This window comes from Dama dama, chromosome 23 (genome assembly GCF_033118175.1).
Source record: "Dama dama isolate Ldn47 chromosome 23, ASM3311817v1, whole genome shotgun sequence".
NCBI classification, from domain to species: domain Eukaryota; kingdom Metazoa; phylum Chordata; class Mammalia; order Artiodactyla; family Cervidae; genus Dama; species Dama dama.
In genome coordinates this window covers 45,538,672-45,557,787 of record NC_083703.1, presented here as the reverse complement: position 1 = coordinate 45,557,787, position 19,116 = coordinate 45,538,672, and the positions used below count along the sequence as shown (strand labels likewise).

Genomic DNA, 19,116 nt, shown 5'->3' with positions numbered 1-19,116 from the left:
AGACCCAGAGTGCAGTCTCTGTTTCCTGCTTTGCATGCCTCTGAGCCCCCAGCCCCTCTGGCTGGTTCTGACTGGAATCGAGCTCTTTGTTGGAGGGGGGTTAGAAGTAAGGGGGAAGGACTGAGTGACTAACAGAGACTCGGGGCAGGAGAAGCAAGGGGGAAGCTGAGGATGTAGCTGGTCGTGTCTGAACCAGGCAGGCCTCTGCCCAGGGCAGCAAGCTGGGCTGCAGGTGGGCGGAGGGCTGGCTCTGACCGTCGTAATGTCATTTCTAGGCCAGCCGCATGGGGGTGGAGGCCGTGGTTGCCCTTCTGGAGGCCACCCCCGAGACCCCAGCCTGTGTGGTGTCACTGAGCGGGAACCAGGCGGTGAGGCTGCCACTGATGGAGTGCGTACAGATGGTGAGCACGGGCACGGGTTGGGTTCACCACAGGAGTGAATGACCTTCCCGAGGAACCCCCATCCGGATGGATGGCAGAATGGGGGTGTCGGCTCCTGTCTTGGTCCTGTGACATGAGCACGCTACGCCACCTCCACAGCAAGTCTAGCCTATCCTATGGGAGGGCATCTTCTGGGCACTTGTGTGCTTCCTGGGAGGCTGGAGACAGCCCAGGGACCAGGGTCTTCACAGGGCAGGAGGGACACCGTCCAGCCTCTCCAGGGTCAGCCCCTCCTGCCCTCCCATCCCTGAGACCCTCACATCTTTGATGTGATATGTGGGGGGGGGGGGGGCTCCCTCAGGTGACACCCTGACGTGCAGCACCTCCTCAGGCCCATTTCTCAGTGAACTGTCCACTAGGTGAGGCGGCCGTGGAGTTGCATTAGAAACTGTTACCATTTATTTTTCAAAGTCTCTTCATGACTATCAATTTATTTGGTCTTCTCAGTGGCTCTGAGGTGTGTGTATTTTATAATGTGTACAGAGAGGTGATTAAGTCAAGGGACTTGTTGAAAGAAACCTTAGAAACATACTTTCCATAAGCCTGTGGCAGTAAGTGAATCCTGTGTGTGTGCACGTGTGTGCATCTGTGTCTGAGTATGTATCATTCATGTGTGCCTGTGAGTGTGTGTGCAGTGTGAGTGTGTGCACGTGCTGTGCATGTATGTGCGTGTGTGCGCACATGCCATGCATGTGTATGAGTGTACACGTGTCATATGTGCTTATGAGTGTACACATGTCATGCATGTGTGTGCACATGGGGATGTTTGTGCACATTTGTGTCTGTGTATATGTCATGTATGTGTGTATGAGTGTGCACATGCCATGCATGTGTATAAGTGCGCGCGTGTGTGCATGCATGTGTCATGTATGTGTGCATGCTTGTGTACATATGTCCTGCATGTGTCTGTGTACACACGCTATGCCTGTGTGTATGAGTGTGCACATGATGTGTGCACATGTGCATGTGGGAATGTGTGTGCACACGTGTCTGTGTACACGTCATGCATATGTGTGTATGAGTGTGCACATCAGGCATGTGTATGAGTGCACGTGTTGTGTGTGTGCACATGTCATGCATGTGTGTGCATGCCTGTATACATGTCATGCCTGTGTGTGTATGAGTGTGCACATGTCATGTGTGCATGTATGAGTGTGTGCACGTGTCATACATGTGTGTGCATGTGTCATGTGTGGAGTGTGAGGCTGTGGCTCAGAAGAACAGAACATGGAACAACATGCAGTGGTTTACCATGAGCACATTCATTTCTTCTGTCCAGTCTCTGTCAGTTTGGAGACAGAGGCGGCTGGTACCACTGGCTTGTCCTCGAACGACCGTGCATCATGGTGTCTCAGCCTGACGGTCGCAAGGCCACAGCCGGCCCCTCCCTGACCAGCTGCTGCTCACTGGGTCACTTCCTAAGGGCCGGGTGTGTGGTCACCACCACACGGCTGAGGAAACTGAAGTTCAGAGAGAGGGGTGACTTGCCTGGGTCCCAGGGCTGAAAGGGGGAATTGGTGCTGGACCCCAAGTGCTCTGGCTCCAAGACCACCTGCCCCCAACCCCGTCCCTCTGCCCCTGCTCCCCGGGGAGCGAGGTGGTTTCTGTTTGCTCCTTCCTCACCAGAGTCAAACGGGGTCGTTCAGAGCCTGGCCTGGAAGACTCACCTCCTGGCCTTGCTCTCAGGGGGCAGGATCCCTGAGATCTCAGGACCTACTTAACCTGGCAGTGCCTCTAATCCTTTTCTATGAAGCAGGCTGGGTGGTGGCCAGGTGGTGTGGGCTCGCTGACCCCAGCTGCCGGCTGCAAGTTCGGACCCTAACAAACCCGGGATGGAAGGGCCAAGCTGGTTCTGTGTCCCCGGCCCAGATCCGGGACACACTGAGTCCTGACACATTCTTTCTTCCTTATAGACCCAGGAGGTACAAAAGGCAATGGATGAGAGGAGATTTAAGGACGCCGTGCAACTCCGAGGAAGGTGACTATTCTGAAAACTGTTTCCCTGAAGCCTCTGTTTCTCAGCGTGTGCCCAGGTCGCGTTGCTTCTGTCTCAACATAAGAAGCCAGAAATGAGACAGGAGGCACTGCTTCTGCTGGTGGATGGTCTGGGTGACTAATTAGAGGGAAATGTGTTTGTTTTTTGGTGAGGTGGGGGTCATTCAGAAGCTGAGATGAGAGAGAGCCTGACATGTGGCTGCTAGCACTCCAGGAAAGAAACTAGCTGCGTCCTGGACGCAACACCCTCAGCCCTTCACACAGCATCCATCCCAATCACTGGGACTGCGTGGGACTCCTCTCCAGACACGAAGCTGGCACCACAGTCAGCCCTGCCCCACGCAGGCATCGTCTGGGGCCCCTTCTCCCCGGGAGAGCACATCTACTCTGTCCTGCTCTCTAGCCTGTGGTCTGACTCTGGCTTTTTTTTCCAGGAGCTTCGAGAACAACCTCAACACCTACAAGCGGCTGGCCATCAAGCTGCCAGACTCCGAGATCCCAAACGTAGGAGACCTTGCCCCCCGCACCCACCCCCCACCACCCTGATCCTCTCCTTTGCCTCGGGCGAGGCCCACGTCCTGCCCGCTCGGTTCCCGCTTTGCGGAGCCCACCCCTTGCTGCTCCAGTGCGTCATTCCCACCCCCGCCCAGCCAGACCTTGCAGCCCTGGAGTCCCCGTGCCAGCCCATCACTTGCACATGCACTCGGGATGCAGCAGTGCCGGGGGTCGGGGGGTGCACCTAGCCAGTGACCCGCACCCCCCCGCCCCGGCCCCCGACTTGCAGAGCAACTGCAATGTGGGCGTCGTGAACGTGGGTGCGCCCGCCGCCGGCATGAATGCAGCCGTGCGCGCCGCCGTGCGCGTGGGCATCTCCGAGGGACACAGGATGTTCGCCGTGTATGATGGATTCGAGGGCTTCGCCAAAGGCCAGGTGGGTCCTGGGGGCACCCGCGGGGAGGGGCTTCGGTGAAAGGCAGGTTCTGGATTTCTCAGAGGTGGTGGGGACTGCGTCTCTGGGGTCCCAGAACCGGGGCATTAGGTGGGAAGGGGAGCAGGTGCACGTGAGGTAGTGGGGAGGTGTTCTTGGGATGCTGGCACCCTTAACTACGGGACCTCGGGATCCAGCTCAGGCCCCGGCTCCTCCCGCTTCACAGGGAAAGCTGTTTCTTCATGTTCCGCAAATTCTTACAGACACGCAGCCTGTCAGAGGTGCAAACTTTGAGCTGTTTGTAAAGCCTTCTCCTTCCCTTTTTTGTTCACTTCAGTTGTTTCTCTATGTGTTTGCGCCTTAGATAAAGGAAATTGGCTGGGGAGATGTCGGAGGCTGGACGGGCCAAGGCGGCTCCATCCTTGGGACAAAACGGTACTTCTTCCGTCTTGATACTGACCTGCTCTCAGGGAGCAGGGTGCCGCATCCCGGGGAGAGGAACTGTGCGTCATTCATGTCCTGTCTGGGATCCGGGAGGGAAGGGATTGGCACCAGCTCGCGTCCAGGCCACACTCTGGGAGGGACCCAGGCCAGGTGTGGGGAGCCAGTGAGACGTGGCCTTGAAGAGACACCAAGCAAAGGACCTTGGGAGGGCTTCCCCGCTGGTCCCTTATTTCCCTCGTCGGTAGAAGCCAGTGGTGACAGAAAGCCCTCATCCCGCGTGGGGCAGTGCAGATGCGGGCGCGTAAGCTGTGGAGACTGCGCCCTGCAGAGGAGCTGGATATCGCTCAGTGACCAGGGAGCCCAGCCACCAGGTCCCCACTGCCCGAGGGAGGACCCGAGGGGCTCCACACAAAACCATAGGTTTCTGAACTGTGGCTGCTCCTGTTGTGGGCACAGTGAGGCCCAGAGGTGTTCCTGCCAAGGTGTTGATTTAACACGAGGCTGTTTGCTCTTTCATCTCTGGGTGCAGCCATCACTGCATGTCCCATGTCATGTGGCAGGACAGTAGTGGGTACCTGGGCTCTAAGGGGTATTGGATTCCACACAAGTGGTAGCCTGTCATCCAAGGGAATCATCCCAGCCTCTACCCTGCTCTGAAGCTGGGTACCCTGCCACCAGTGCTCTGCGGAGCTGACCTAGGTGTCCAGAGCTCTTGTGGTCCTGTCCCCTCAGCGCCCTCAGGGATGGTGTTCTGACGGCGGAGCTCCATGCAGGGCATGGGGCCCCCTGGCTGTCTCCTGGGCCTCTTCAGACCGAGTGTGATACCCCAACTCGTCTGTTTCATGAGCCCCCCATCCCAGGGGCTGCTCTGGGGGCGGCAGGGCTGGAGTGGCTGGCAGCATGTTCTCACGATGCTTAGACGCTGGGGGACCTTCTAGTCGACTCTACATCCACTCATGTGCCGTGAGCACCCAGCCCTATGACCTCTGTACACCTTCCCCGAGCGAAGCCCACCCCAAGTGAAGCCATGATGCCCAGGGGGCACAGCAGAAAGGTCAGGGTGGGGGCCGGGCGGGCTCTCTTGATGGCCGAGTATCCTTTGCCTCCTCCACTTGCGGCCGTGTGTGGACAGAGGGTGGAACAGGACAAGGTGAGCAGGTGTGCATGCAGGTGACTTCGAGTGAGATTACTCTGGATGAATTGTGTGTACTCTGTACGTGACTTGAAAACTGGATGTTTCCATCCAGACGATTACTGCTGTGAACATTTGATAGCTTCCATGGTTCACCATGTCCCTAACCAGGCAGTGGGGGTTTCTGAGGTCCAGCTGTGAGGTAGCAGCAAAGTTTCTTCCCATTTTCTTTTGAAAAGACCCTCTTTTGAGACCTGACTCCTGGCTGCGCCCACCATGGGTGGCTCCCCAGCCACGCTGTCCCCCAGCCATGTGGCCTGGGGCGCCTCCTGCCCGTGAGTGTCATGCCACTTGGCCTCAGAGGATGGGGCGCAGAGGGGGTCCTGCCTGAGCTCGCCCCCTTGAACCTCCCCAGCACCCTTCCTGGGAAGTACCTGGAGGACATCGCAGCGCAGATGCGAACCCACAGCATCAACGCACTCTTGATCATTGGTGGATTCGAGGTACGTCTGCTCCCCTGCTGGCCAGCGCTGCGGGTTTGAGAGGGGACCCCGCGCCAGCTCCTGTGAGTGCCCTGCCCTTGGCTCTTCGTCGGGACCAGGGGCCATGGAGCCGCGGGCCCAGATGCCACTGAACACTGGTGATGCAGAACTCAGGGCCACTCGCCTACCCGACCCCGTGGCTGGGCTGTCTGCTCAGTGAGTCCTCACGTCTGCCGGGTCTGTGAAGATGACCCTCTTTCTCGAGTTGGCAGCCCATTGGTTACTCAGAGAGGAAGGCAGTTATGGGGCCAAATCTTTTAACTACCTGTTGGATTGTCCACCTTCGTTTTTAAAATCAGCCTCATGATGACCTTGACATTTCCCTTAAAGAAAACATGAGAACCTCAAACAGTCACACGCTTGCCCGTGAGCAGCTTAGTCTTGCCCTGGGCCGACGCCCAAATAGCAATGCATGGCCACCCACCACCCACCCGCCCCCCACCTCACACACTCACCCGCAGGCCTACCTGGGGCTGCTGGAGCTGTTGGCCGCCCGGGAGAAGCACGAGGAGTTCTGTGTCCCCATGGTCATGGTCCCTGCCACCGTCTCCAACAACGTGCCCGGCTCCGACTTCAGCATCGGGGCGGACACCGCCCTCAACACCATCACCGATGTGAGTGTGGGCAGCAGGGCAGGGGCTGTGGAACTAACCTGGGCGCTGGCCCGCTTTTATGTACCGTGTGCTCGAGACAGGCTGGTCCCGGGGTCTGCTGAAAAGTTTTTCTTTTTTAAAATAAAGGGATGTTCCTGGCGGCCCAGTGGCTAAGACTCCACGCTCCCGAGGCAGTGGGTGCAGGTTTGATCCCTGATTGGGGAACTATGGTTCTGCATGCTGACACGGCCAAAAAAGAGAAAAAAAAAAAGCCTGACAGTCTACAATTCGGCCCCCAAAGATTTTCACCTCTGTTTCCCTTTGCTGCAGTCGGGGTGATATCATCTGTAGTTCAGCTAGTTTTGAGTCACAGTGATGTGGATATTTGATTAAACCCACCCCCTTTGTTTTTTGGCTGAGCTAAATTTCCCCCAAGCCTATAACACGTTATTGTGTTATTGTGATGAAACCTGGGTCCAGGGGCCTGTGCTTTGATGTTTCAGGGTAGGAGCTGGACTGAAGATTTTGTGAGTTCATTCACTGACCTGGATCTTTTTAAATAATTGTCCTCCTTCTCCTGTTTGTGGACTGGGGATGATAAACCATATGTAAAAGAATACTGATGGTACCTGAATGTTTTTTTTATCCCCCTAAAGTCCATAGAAAGCATAGAAATACATTTTAATTATCATAAATTTAAATCATACTTGGGAAATGGCTTGGGCGTTTGAAGATCAGTGAGGATCAGAATGCATAGCTCTTTTTTTTTTTTTTTCCAATTCAGTGTCTAGAATATTCTGGTAAATTCTCATGGTTTATTTTCCTTGGGAGACACAGGCCTTGTGGCTGTGTTTCTAGCTTTTTTCCCTTAAACCAATGGGCATCAAATCTGTCTCCAGTGCCGGTAAATAAAAGAAAAGCTTGTAAAGTAGGATGTATGCGGTAAGCGGTGCTTGGTGCTGGTTCCTTGCTTTCCTGAACCTCTTCAACTTTCTGCAGTCTCTGTACTAAAAAGCCTTCCGGCGTGGCCTTGGCTGGTGTCCGCGTGCTGGACCTCCTCACCCGTGTGCCCGCCCCTTGTGCCCCCGGGGATGCCGTCTGTGCTTCCGCTGCCGTGGGACTAACTCAGCCTCTGACCGCTCGCTGCTCAAGGTCTGAGTTGAAAGGTCGTGTGTCATTACTGCTCCCGCGTAGCTGGGTCTGAGTGCTGTTGCCACGCTTGCAGTAGAAGCAGCCGGAGTTCGTGTCCTAATTGTCGCCTAACGAGACCCCGGGGGTGGCAGGAGCTCCAGGGGCGGTCGTTGGTTGGTCCTGACCAGGGTCGGTGTGTGTCCCCTGTGACCTTCCACACACTCTCAGCAGGACAGGGTGATCCCACTTCTTCATCCCAGGCTCCTCTGCTACGAAGAGTTACTTTTCCAAGTGATAGACAGTCCCTACACGTGGGTTGTTGAAAATCTGAAAACTAGGACAGGTCTGGGGAAATTCCACATGGTCCATCCTGCTTCCCTTCAAGGGGTTTTGAGATTTATTACATGGCCCTTAACACTCAGGCTTTTCTTTACTGGAGCTTCTCGGAGCCAGGGTCACTGTTGGTGAGGGGCCAGGGCCGCCCCACAAATTGGGGTTGCTGCTCTGCTGCTAAGTTCGTGCCCAGTGGTCAGGCGGTGGTTGGGATGACCCTATGCTGGGCCTGATCAGTGGGTCCTGGAGCTGGGGGATGGGAGGCCGACTGGCTCCTCAGCTTGTGTGTGTTGAGCCGCAGTGCAGTTCAGTCTCTCAGGAGGCCTGGGTTTGGTTGGCGCTCGGCTGGGCCAGGCACATTCAAGAAAGGGGCAGCAGGCAGAAGCGTGCTGGGGGAGGGCCCGAGGGTCATCGTTCCTGAGCCTCCCCGGGAGGCAGGAGGCTCTCGGGCTTCCAGAGCCAGCTCAGCGTCTGTTCGTCTGTCTGGTCCGCCGTGCTCTCAGGACAGGCCTCTGTGGCCCGGGATCTGGGGTCTGGATGGTGGCATTGCCACCTCCCGGCCTCGGGGACAGCCCCAGGCACCTCCTGTCCCAGCCGCTCTCTTCCGCTCATAGGCCAGGGTGGTCTGGCGGTGACTTTGTCCCCAAAGTCTGCGATATTTGGGGACACCCTGGCCGTCAGAACTGGGCGGCAGGGGGTGGGGAGGTGGGGCATGGTGTCTGGTGAGTATCGGCCTAGATGCTGCTGACCCCGTGATGTCAGGATGACACCGCAGCCTGGGGTCCTCAGCTGGAATATCCCAGGGGGCCGAGGGGGTGAACCCTGAGGTGACCTGGTGTCGTCAGGTGGCACATCCTCTGGACACTTAACCCTTGTCCTCACGTCCCCTCCTCGTCAGTCTGTGTGCTGAGCTTACGGATGCGTTCCTGGAAACAGATCCCGGGGGACTTACTCCATCACGAGGTCCCAGGGTCCTGGGGTAGCGCTGGTCCTCAGGGCTCGGGTTCAGAGAGTCTGAAACCAAAGCGGGGGCTGTGTCTCCTCCTCTGGGCCACACACTGGTGCCCTTCGGAGCCACAGCTGACATGAGCTCAATGCTGCCCAGGCGGCTGGCTCACCCAGCATTGCCCCCAGGACCCTGGGCTTATGTCCTAGGCAGGGTTCTCCTGGCTCTGTCTCATTTTCCAGAGATCAGAGGAAAAGCAGGGAGTGATGGGGGTCAGAGAGAGGGTGGGAAGAATGAACAGGTGGAGAACCACCATCAGATTTCAAGGTGTCGGCGTCCTGCCCACCTCCTATGCTGGGTGCCCCCCACCCAGAGCATCCTGGGGGGTGCAGACAGCCTGGGAGCCCGTCTAACCAGAGGGCTCACCACCCCTCCATCCAGCAGGCATCCGGGCAGCCCCACGGTGGCCCTGAGCTGCATGGGGGTTGGGGAGGTTCCCCGTGGGGATCTGGGCTGGACTGTGGGGGGGGGTGATTGAGGATGGTGGTGGGGCACGGGGCTGGTGAGCAACCCCCTGACCTTCCTCATGGCCGCTCCCTGGACTCACCCAGCGTGGGCCCACCATCCACACCTCCTAGGGCCGTAGCCCCCAGAACCCAGCCTGTCTGGGAGTCTGGGGATGGAAGGGGCAGGGCCAGCAGAGAGCCACGCTTTCCGGAAAGCCCGGGTCATCCTGCTGGGAATTCCCCGCACAAGGTGTCGGAAGTGGCTCCAAGTGGGAGGAGTAAAAATGGGGGCAGAGGCCGGGTTCTGTGAGCGTCTGGCCATGGGGCACTGTGGCCTCAGGGGTGGGTGGTGGACCGGGACACTAACAAGCTACTTGCACTAACGCGGAGGTGGGAGGTCTGGGCCCTGGTTGTGTGCTTGAGAGCAGCACGCTTTTCTGACATCGGAGCCCGAACCCCGCCCTGGGCTCTCTGTGAGGGTCACATGGCCGGGGCAGAGGGGGCTCTGCGGGCGTCCGCCTCCCCACTACCTCTCCGAGGGGTCCCGGCGGCCTGGCCCCTAAGGTCCCACCAAGTGGCCGCCCGCATCTCCTCCTGATGCCAGAAAGGCCTGGCTGCTCGTCCACCACTAACCCCGCGCCGCCTTGGCCCTGCTCTGCTGCCCACCTGCCCAAGCCTGTGTGCTCTGGGCCTGCACCCGAGTTCCCCCTTTTGGTCTCCCCTGCACCCCGAGTCCCCCCTGCTGGTCTCCCCTGCACCCAGAGTCCCCACTGCTGGTCTCCCCTGCACCCCGAGACCCCCAGTGCTGATCTCTCCTACACCCCGAGACCCCCAGTGCTGATCTCTCCTACACCCCGAGTCCCCCAGTGCTGGTCTCCCCTGCACCTCAAGTCCCAGTGCTGGTCTCCCCTGCACCCCGAGTACCCCAGTGCTGGTCTCCCCTGCACCCAGAGTCCCCACTGCTGGTCTCCCCTGCACCCAGAGTCCCCCAGTGCTGGTCTCCCCTGCACCCCGAGTCCCCCAGTGCTGGTCTCCCCTGCACCCAGAGTCCCCCAGTGCTGGTCTCCCCTGCACCCAGAGTCCCCACTGCTGGTCTCCCCTGCACCCAGAGTCCCCCAGTGCTGGTCTCCCCTGCACCCCAAGTCCCCCTGCTGGTCTCCCCTGTACCCCGAGTCCCCAGTGCTGGTCTCCCCTGCACCCAGAGTCCCCACTGCTGGTCTCCCCTGCACCCCGAGACCCCCAGTGCTGATCTCTCCTACACCCCGAGACCCCCAGTGCTGATCTCTCCTACACCCCGAGTCCCCCAGTGCTGGTCTCCCCTGCACCTCAAGTCCCAGTGCTGGTCTCCCCTGCACCCCGAGTACCCCAGTGCTGGTCTCCCCTGCACCCAGAGTCCCCACTGCTGGTCTCCCCTGCACCCAGAGTCCCCACTGCTGGTCTCCCCTGCACCCAGAGTCCCCCAGTGCTGGTCTCCCCTGCACCCCAAGTCCCCCTGCTGGTCTCCCCTGTACCCCGAGTCCCCAGTGCTGGTCTCCCCTGCACCCAGAGTCCCCACTGCTGGTCTCCCCTGCACCCCGAGTCCCCCAGTGCTGGTCTCCCCTGCACCCCGAGTCCCCCAGTGCTGGTCTCCCCTGCACCCAGAGTCCCCACTGCTGGTCTCCCCTGCACCCAGAGTCCCCACTGCTGGTCTCCCCTGCACCCAGAGTCCCCCAGTGCTGGTCTCCCCTGCACCCCAAGTCCCCCTGCTGGTCTCCCCTGTACCCCGAGTCCCCAGTGCTGGTCTCCCCTGCACCCAGAGTCCCCACTGCTGGTCTCCCCTGCACCCCGAGTCCCCCAGTGCTGGTCTTCCCCTGCACCCCAAGTCCCCTGCTGGTCTCCCCCTGCACCCCAAGCCCCCCCCAGGTCTCTCCCCTGCAGCTTCCTCCCCATTGGCCATCATGGATGTGGGTTCCCTGCTGACCTGCCCCCGCTCCGCTCAGGCTTTCTGGAGCTTGCTGGAGCTGTCGAAGGAACGCGACAGCCACCCTGAGTTTTGCATCCCCGTTTGTATGGTGCCCGCCACCATTAGCAACAACGTCCCAGGCACAGACCTGAGCATAGGCTGTGACACGTGCCTGAACGTGATTGTGGAGGTAAGATCTTCGCGTTTGCTCAAGGAGACGGCCCGTCACGGGTCCCGTAGGGTCTGTCTTTCCCACTCAAGGAGAACCGGAAGGGGGACCTGTTGGATGTTCCAGGGTGAATGAGCCCTGCTTCTCATCAGCTCGGGTTAGCACACAGTTTCCACCCGGCCTGTCTCGCGGAGCCCACCTGTGCCAACTCGCAGTGGGCTGTTCCCTTGGGGGGCTCTCAGTGAGCCTGCTCCTGCCTACCAGGACAAAAGCCCTGAGGTGCCCCCAGGTGACCAGCGGCAGCGTGGTGTTGGAGGAGACAGAACGCAGAGCAAGGGGGTGGGCAGAGGGACCCAGTGCTGGGGGTATGAGAGTCCAATGGAGTCCGGGTCACAGGGAGGTGGGGAGGAGACGCCCTTCCTGAGGGGCTTCACCCACAGTCCCTTCCAGCCCCTTCCGAGTGGGGCCTCAGCAGGCCGGTGTCACCCAGGCTCCGAGAGACCAGCATCTCCAATCCTTGCCCACCTGGCATCCATCGGCACTGACCCTTGCCCATCGGCACCCTGCTGCCTGGCCTGTGCCGTGGGCAGTGGGACCCGTGTCCTCCCCCAGCGGGGACCAGGTGCAGACCCCCCTCTGCTGGAGGGTTCCCGTCTCAGCTGGGCACAGAGCCCCAGTAAATGGGCATGTCCGGGTGGGGCCGAGACTTGGGTGTGTGGGCCTCACAGGAGGGGCTTTGCCGGCTGGTGGGGATAGCTGCTATTCTGGGTCAGGAGGGGAGCCCACGTGACCTGTAGCCCAGGGGGCCTGTGCATCCCCCACCCTGAATTCCTGAGACAGAGGCCAGGCAGGTAGGTCTTAGTGCTCAAATGCCACATGAAGCACCCGTGGACACCGCAGCCCTGTGGGTCTCCCCACCCAGCCAGACACCCCCAGGCCTGAGCACCAGGAGGACAAGATGGGCGCGTTGACATGGTTTCTTTTCCTGTCTGGGCTCCTAGAGAACGTGGAGCTTCCCAGCTGCTGAAGTGCACCCTGGGTTTGGATGAGATCAGTCTGTTTTGGGGGAGGATGGTGATCCATCACAGACGCTGGAGGGGTCATCAGGGGTGACGGAATGGGGCCTGTCTGTCATCACAGTGCTTGTCCACGTTTAAAGCAAAGTCTTCGAGCAAAGGTCTCCTTGCTGGTGGTGGTACACTTGGGTGCACAAAGCCTTCCCCCCACGTGTCCCGGAGCGTTTCAGGAGAAAACAGAGCAGGGACATGCCTGCTGACGAGCCCTGAGAGGCCAGGGCCCAGGACTCAGCACACCGCCCGAGGTCAGGGCCGGCCACGGGGCGATGTCCGCGTCTCCTGACTGTGTCCCCTTGTGCAGACATGCGACCGCATCAAGCAGTCGGCCAGCGGGACCAAGCGGCGCGTGTTCATCATCGAGACCATGGGCGGCTTCTGCGGCTACCTGGCCAACATGGGGGGACTGGCGGCTGGCGCAGATGCTGCCTACATCTTCGAGGAGCCCTTCGACATCCGGGACCTGCAGGTGCATGGATGCGGGGCCCCGGGGGTTGCTGCCCAACAGGTCCAGGGTCTCAGGAAACCCCACCCCCCGACATCGAAGACACCAGGGAGGCACTGTGAGCTCTATGGGCGGGGACAGGGCGACCCCTGGAACAGGTTCCAGGGTACCTGCTGCTTGTACCCCAAGCTTGTAACTGTCTCTTACACGCTCACCTGGGAAGCAGTTAACGCCCTCCCTGGAGGCCCTACACTTGCAAGGACACGGACGTGCTAGGCGCCTGGGGCCTTGCCGGCTCATGGCCACCATGTCCAGGCCTCGGGTGCACAGGCGGCCAGAGCTCGGGCTCCCTGTGGGTCTGAGCTGGGGGAACTGTGCAGCACTGGAGGACAGACCCCCGCCCGGAGGAGCCCCTGGTCCCCTGTGGCCCAGGACACGGGGAGGACAACGTGGGGAGGGCTGCCCAGTGCCCCTGGGGAGGCTTGCCGAGGGAAGTGTCGCCCCCAAAATCAGGACAGGAAACTCAGTCTGCCTGCTCTTCTGCAGCGGGCTTCCTTTGGAACCTATGCTCATGTGTCCTCGCTCCCTTTTCCTTGCACACACCCTCTCTCAAGCTGTGTTCTTCCTTGGAAAATTCTCGTGCCTGAACGTGCCTGTTAGGCAGAGTCAGGAGTCTCTGTGTAAAGCCGGGTGACAACCGTGTTCCTCTGAGATAGCAGGGGCAGGTGTTGGCCAGGGGCGTGGGGAGCAGCCTTAGGTGAGCACACAGTGACGTGTCCATGGGACGGCTCACCTCTCAGTCGCCTCTGGACACCGGGCGGTGCACTGACGCCATGACCCCCTCCCCTCGCCGCGGCTGCGGTCTCTGTGGGCCGCTGTCCCCGGTGGGTGTCACAAGCTGACACGTCACTGTCCACTGTCCCCTCTGCCATGAGGTCAGCTCAGAGCAGCCACGCCGGCCACACTTGGGGCAGTGCCCGGCACACAGCAGGCGACTAATCACAGTGTCCTGACTTTCCTAGTCCAACGTGGAGCACCTGACGGAGAAGATGAAGACCAGCATCCAGAGGGGGCTCGTGCTCAGGTAACGGCCCGCGGCCCCTGAACGTGGCTACTCCTCCTCTGCACGGGCTCGCTCTGCTCCGCGTTCAGACTAGCTGGCATTTAAGTGACTCAAGGGCCATTTTTAGAGATCCAGTTTTGCTTGGTTGTCAGTTTCTAAGATTCTTTCAGTGGTTTCTGTCATGATTCTGCCACAGTGATAAGGAGCGAGGGTGGCATGGTTGCCGGGGCAGGACGATCCTGGGCTCATGTGTTGCAGGAATGAGAACTGCAGCGAGAACTACACCACCGACTTCATCTACCAGCTCTACTCCGAGGAGGGCAAAGGCGTGTTCGACTGCAGGAAGAACGTGCTGGGCCACATGCAGCAGGTGGGCTGTGGGCGGGGCATGGCCACAGCCCTGTTTTCACTTGGATGGCCTGTGTTAGCCGTTTTGTAAAAAGGAAGTGTATTCCTAAGTCAGTTCCACAGTGATTAAAATCAGCATCTGAACTATGTCATTATACCGGCGATCATCAGCCTCAGGAACATTTTGTGTTCTGACAGTTGAGCAGGTAGGCTTTGTCAGAAAACCGTCCAATTCCATATACATAGTGACACCAGCTAAGTGAAAAGATGTGTTCAAATTAAGTACTTGATTCAGTCAGTCAATTCAGTCGCTCAGTCATGTCTGACTCTTTGCCACCCCTTGGACTGCAGCACGCCAGGCCTCCCAGTCCATCACAAACTCCCAGAGTTTACTCAAACACATGTCCATTGAGTCGGTGATGCCATCCAACCATCTCATCCTCTGTCGGCCCCATCTCCTCCTGCCTTCAATCTTTCCCAGCATCACGGTCTTTTCCAGTGAGTCAGTTCTTCACATCAGGTGGCCAAAGTATTGGAGCTTCAGCTTCAGCATCAGACCTTCCAATGAATATTCAGGACTGATTTCCTTTAGGATGGACTGGTTGGAGCTCCCTTGCAGTACAAGGGACTCTCAAGAGTGTTCTCCAACACCACAGTTCAAAAGCATCAATTCTTTGGCACTCAGCTTTCTTTAGAGTTCAGCTGTCACATCCATACCTGACAACTGGAAGAATCATAGCTTTGACTAGATGGACCTTTGTTGGCAAAGTAATGTCTCTGCTTTTTAATACGCTGTCTAGGTTGGTTATAACTTTTTTTCAGTAGTTTGATTCAGTATCAGGCCTTCATACCCATTTAAACTGGAGTGTCAGACAAATGACAATTCTTCAAGACCTGCGTGAAATCAGAGTGATTTGGACAGAATCTTGGGGTATGCACGTCAGCACACCCCAGACAGTGCAGGCGGTGGGAGTGGAGTCACAGGACCCGGTCCCCCTGACAGCAGGCCTGCCCATCACGTCTCAGTCCCTGTCTCAGGAGCTTGTAGTTCAGGGTCCATAAACTCACTGACTATCCTGAAGTTACACGATGGTGTGTATGGTGGGCGTGTGTAGGTCTTTCTGAAAGCGAGCCCAGAAAGTGAGCCCAGAGAGTGGACTAGCTTCTTAAGAGAACTGTGACTCTTCCCCACGGCCTCCACAAGGCAAGCTGAAGGGGTCCTGATGAAGATGCTGACATAAGGGGTCTAGTTGATTAAAAGCCGCCTCCTCTCGAAGCAGCGACACCTGACCGGGGGGTTTTGGCTGCAGGAGTGACAGGGTTTCTTATGGTTTGTTTAATCCCAGCCACATACAAGGAGATAGAAACAGACCCCCCAAACTCGTATTTACAAACTATAGAGTTTCTTAGAAATAGGACGTGAATTTTGTTAGTCATTGTAACTTCTGTTCCATTTTAAAAGCTAACAGCCAGGAAGGTGCTGGTGTCTAACTCTCATGTAACTCTGACCACCCACAGGGTGGGGCGCCTTCTCCGTTTGACAGAAACTTTGGAACCAAAATTTCCGCCAGAGCCATGCAGTGGATCAGCTCGAAGCTGAGGGAGTCCGCAGGGAAAGGTACCGAGTGGTGGTAGGCGGCGTGGGTTGGGAGGGCCGTGCTCTGCGCGGGCGCATTTCTGCCCTGTGTCCATCTGGCCTTGGGCTCCACGTGACTTCTGCGGCTGCTGCCTGTGACTCAGGTTATAACTAGGAAAAAATGTACTTAAGGAAACAGAATGCTAATTACTGCAGGAGGCGCTCCGCTCATGTAGGAAGAAACTGCCTGCTCTCAGGGCCCCAGACCCGCTGTGACCTTCCCTGTTTCTCTGCTGTGCTGACAGCGTGTTGGCTTTTACCTAAGACGCTTGGCACCTTCCATTATTCCTTTATGGCCTCTCTTTTTGGGGAAGATGGCAAGGGATGGAGAGGCTCCTGGCTGGCTTCCTCCCCGGTGGGTCCTCCCTCCACCTCTGAGCCCCTCCCCGGGGCAGCAGCCTTGCAATCGTTCCTTCAGGGCCTAACTTTGCAGGATTAAACCTTCAAAGGCTCTGGTTTTGTGGTTTACATGAGGGGAGCTGGTCTCTGATATGGCCTGGGACCCACCTGGCCCTGAGCGAGTGGCCCTGTGGTCAGAGGCGCTGCCCAGGCCCAGCTAGGCCAGTTCTCCAGAATAGTCTTGCCCACCACATGCTCACTGGTGGGACCCCGCCCTACCTGGGGTCACCCATCCTGTCACCCCTGAGCTGTTGCTGTGATGGTGGATGTCCAGTCCCCCTGTGGCTGCCGGAGGCTGATCCTCCAGGTCAGCAGGGAGATGCCAGGCCCCTCCTGCTGGTCCAGCACTCTTGTTTATTCTGTTACCGCTTCATGTCACCTGATTGTTTGGGCTGTGTTATTTCCTAGAATTTAAAAACATTTTAAGAATTTTTGATACTGTATGTTGGAGAAGGCCATGTTTTATATTCTGTGAGTCACAGGTTGCAAACATGTATCTCCCATTTGGCAAACCCTGTCATTTTCTGTTAAAGTTATCTTTTAATGAACAACTCTTAATTTAGTAATGTAGTCAGTTTTTTTAACTTTGTCCCTGAAGGTTTGAGCTTTTTGTTACTAAAATATTCACCTTTCACATTTGGTTTTTAGCCCACTTGAACTGGTATAACATGTAAGGTCTAATTTTTTTCCATGTGAATAATTACTTGGGTGCTGGCCACTGAAAAATCCATTCCCCCCAATATGCAGTACAATTAATCTCCATCCAAGATCAGGAAACCAGAAACTTAAGGGACTGTTTCTGGATTGTTTGGTTCTTTTTTGGCAGTTAGCAATCTTGCCAATATTCCAGCTTGACGATTACTGTCACCAGGTAGTCCTACCTGGGCTTTCTTCCAGCTTCAGCTATTCCTGACTCTTTGTGTCCATCAGTTCTGTTGGAGTTTTGGAGGTGGGGATTACATGTAAATAACAAATGACACAAATAACGAATAATTTGGAAGAAGAACTGACTTTTTAAAAATATTTATCTTCTAATTCATGAACAATTTAATCTCCATATTTTTAGACCCTTTGTAACTAAAGCATTATTTTTCATAAAGCTATTGACTATGTTTATTCCTGACTTAGTGATTTTAAAAATATATTACTGTAAAGGGTATTATAATTTCTTACTGCTGGCGTACAGAAATACTACTTATTTTTATACACTGATGTAAACTGTAGTAATTATGCGTAAATGCGTCTTTTCTTGGTTTTCTCACAGCATCTGCATGGATGTGTCTTATCTTGGTTTTCTCACACACAGCATCTGCATGGACGCATCTTGGTTTTTACACACAGCATCCACATGGATGCATCTTTTCTTGGTTTTCTCACACACAGCATCTGCATGATGTGACTTTTCTTGGTTTTCTCACACACAGCATCTGCATGGATGCATCTTTTCTTGGTTTTTACACACACAGCACCTGTATGTAAATCTTTGTTCTTGACTTTTTGTGGATGGGTTTCCTCCAGAGAAACCCCAACAGACGTAGTGACAGAACTCCTGTCTTGTCTCCTGGATAACACAGGGAACACTTCAGTGCTTCATGACTCAGAATCTCACTAATATTTAAGTGAAGTCTTTCTGCAACTTATTTGCTGATGGTCTTTGGTGGATACTGGATGCTCTGATGTTCACTAAGGATTGTTTCAGTTGTGACAGCTAGGACACACTTTTGCATTGAATGAGATGGATGGTCCCTTGAATTTTCTTTAGCTGATTTGCTCATGTTACATTCACCTTGCCTCCTTGGGGTGTACCCCCAACACCCGTAGGCTGCATCCCCTGTTCCCCTCTGTGTAGAGGACAGGCTTGTTCTAGCATCCAATAGGCCTCGGGGTTCCCTGGGGAGAGTGTTTCTAAGAGTCCTGATTTTGGATGTTTAATAAACCTCTGCCTGTGTCCCGGCTGTGCTTCTGCTGTAGGGAGAGCTGATGGCTGCATGTCTTCCATGTTTACAGACCTGCTTTTGTTTGAATCTGGGTATGAAAATACACAATTTACCCTCTTCTCTGCAGTGCCTATAGCTCTCCGTGCCCCCTGCTCTCCAGACCTTGGTTATTTGTGCCAATACCTAGACCTCATCTCTCGTTTTCTTACATCATCTTTCTACCTTTCAAAGGAAAAAAATTTTTAAGTGACGACTCTGTGTGTGTGCTGGGAATCAGCAAGAGAAAACTGCTCTTCCAGCCCGTGGCGGAGCTGAAGAAGGAGACAGACTTCGAGTAAGCGCCTGAGGTCAGGGGCGGGGAGGGGAGGCCCGCCGGGTGGGCCCCACCCCAGCTCAGCCTGGTCTCCCCTGCAGGCACCGGATCCCCAAGGAGCAGTGGTGGTTGAAGCTGCGGCCCCTCATGAAGATCCTGGCCAAGTACAAGGTCAGCTTCGAGGTGTCGGATGCCAGCCAGCTGGAGTCTGTGCAGCCCCGGGGCCCAGAGGAGCCGGCCGCTATCTAGCTGCTGCCCGCTTGCTGTCGTGGTCCAGTTATTTATGAGCACTTTACGCGAGCATCGTCCACGTGAAGCCTGACCCCAGGCCCTGGTGCACGGGCCGCCTGTGCTGTCCTGTCTCCTGCTTCACAACCTGCGGATCCCGCAGAATTAAACGTTTGCTACAACTCCATCCACCATGCCCAGCGTCTTTATTTTACGTGGGAGTTGAACCTCGGGGTGTGCGGGCAGCTCTTAGGGTTCTGTTGGCAGAAACAGGCAGGTGTTTTCTAGGGAATCGGACCTGACCACAGGCAAGGCAAAGTCACTGGAGGAAATAGGCGGTGCTCTGACCTGCAACACGTGGGTGATGCCCAGCGCACAGATGGCCCTGGACCACGGAAGGTGATGCTGCCAAGGGGGAGTGCGGGCATGCACCCCACAGTCTGCAGAGAAGGGGCCCCTGCCCACACCCTGTGCGCCTGGAGGAGGAGGGGGATGGGGGAGAGTCAGTGCCCTTTGGAGCAGAGCCTGACTGGACACGGTTGCCCCGCAGCCAGTGAGTGGAGGGCAGCCTCG

General features: G+C 56.7%; 1 protein-coding gene across 2 annotated transcripts in view; it reads left to right on the top strand.

Annotated features, from left to right (window-relative positions):
* The window catches only part of PFKP (phosphofructokinase, platelet), a 48,580-nt gene extending 29,850 nt beyond the window's left edge, over positions 1-18,730 (top strand). Inside the window, exons 10-23 of one of the 2 annotated variants that reach the window (XM_061126591.1) lie at positions 276-401; positions 2,354-2,418; positions 2,870-2,939; positions 3,220-3,366; positions 3,728-3,798; positions 5,355-5,442; positions 5,943-6,095; positions 10,970-11,122; positions 12,479-12,643; positions 13,642-13,703; positions 13,941-14,052; positions 15,549-15,648; positions 18,234-18,336; positions 18,417-18,730. In XM_061126591.1, coding sequence (XP_060982574.1) covers positions 276-401; positions 2,354-2,418; positions 2,870-2,939; positions 3,220-3,366; positions 3,728-3,798; positions 5,355-5,442; positions 5,943-6,095; positions 10,970-11,122; positions 12,479-12,643; positions 13,642-13,703; positions 13,941-14,052; positions 15,549-15,648; positions 18,234-18,336; positions 18,417-18,564 — 1,563 coding nt within the window. In that variant the 3' untranslated portion in view covers positions 18,565-18,730. The remainder of the gene's footprint in view (positions 1-275; positions 402-2,353; positions 2,419-2,869; positions 2,940-3,219; positions 3,367-3,727; positions 3,799-5,354; positions 5,443-5,942; positions 6,096-10,969; positions 11,123-12,478; positions 12,644-13,641; positions 13,704-13,940; positions 14,053-15,548; positions 15,649-18,233; positions 18,337-18,416) is intronic. The other variant, XM_061126590.1, reaches the window with a different exon arrangement.
* Positions 18,731-19,116: the final 386 nt, after the last annotated feature.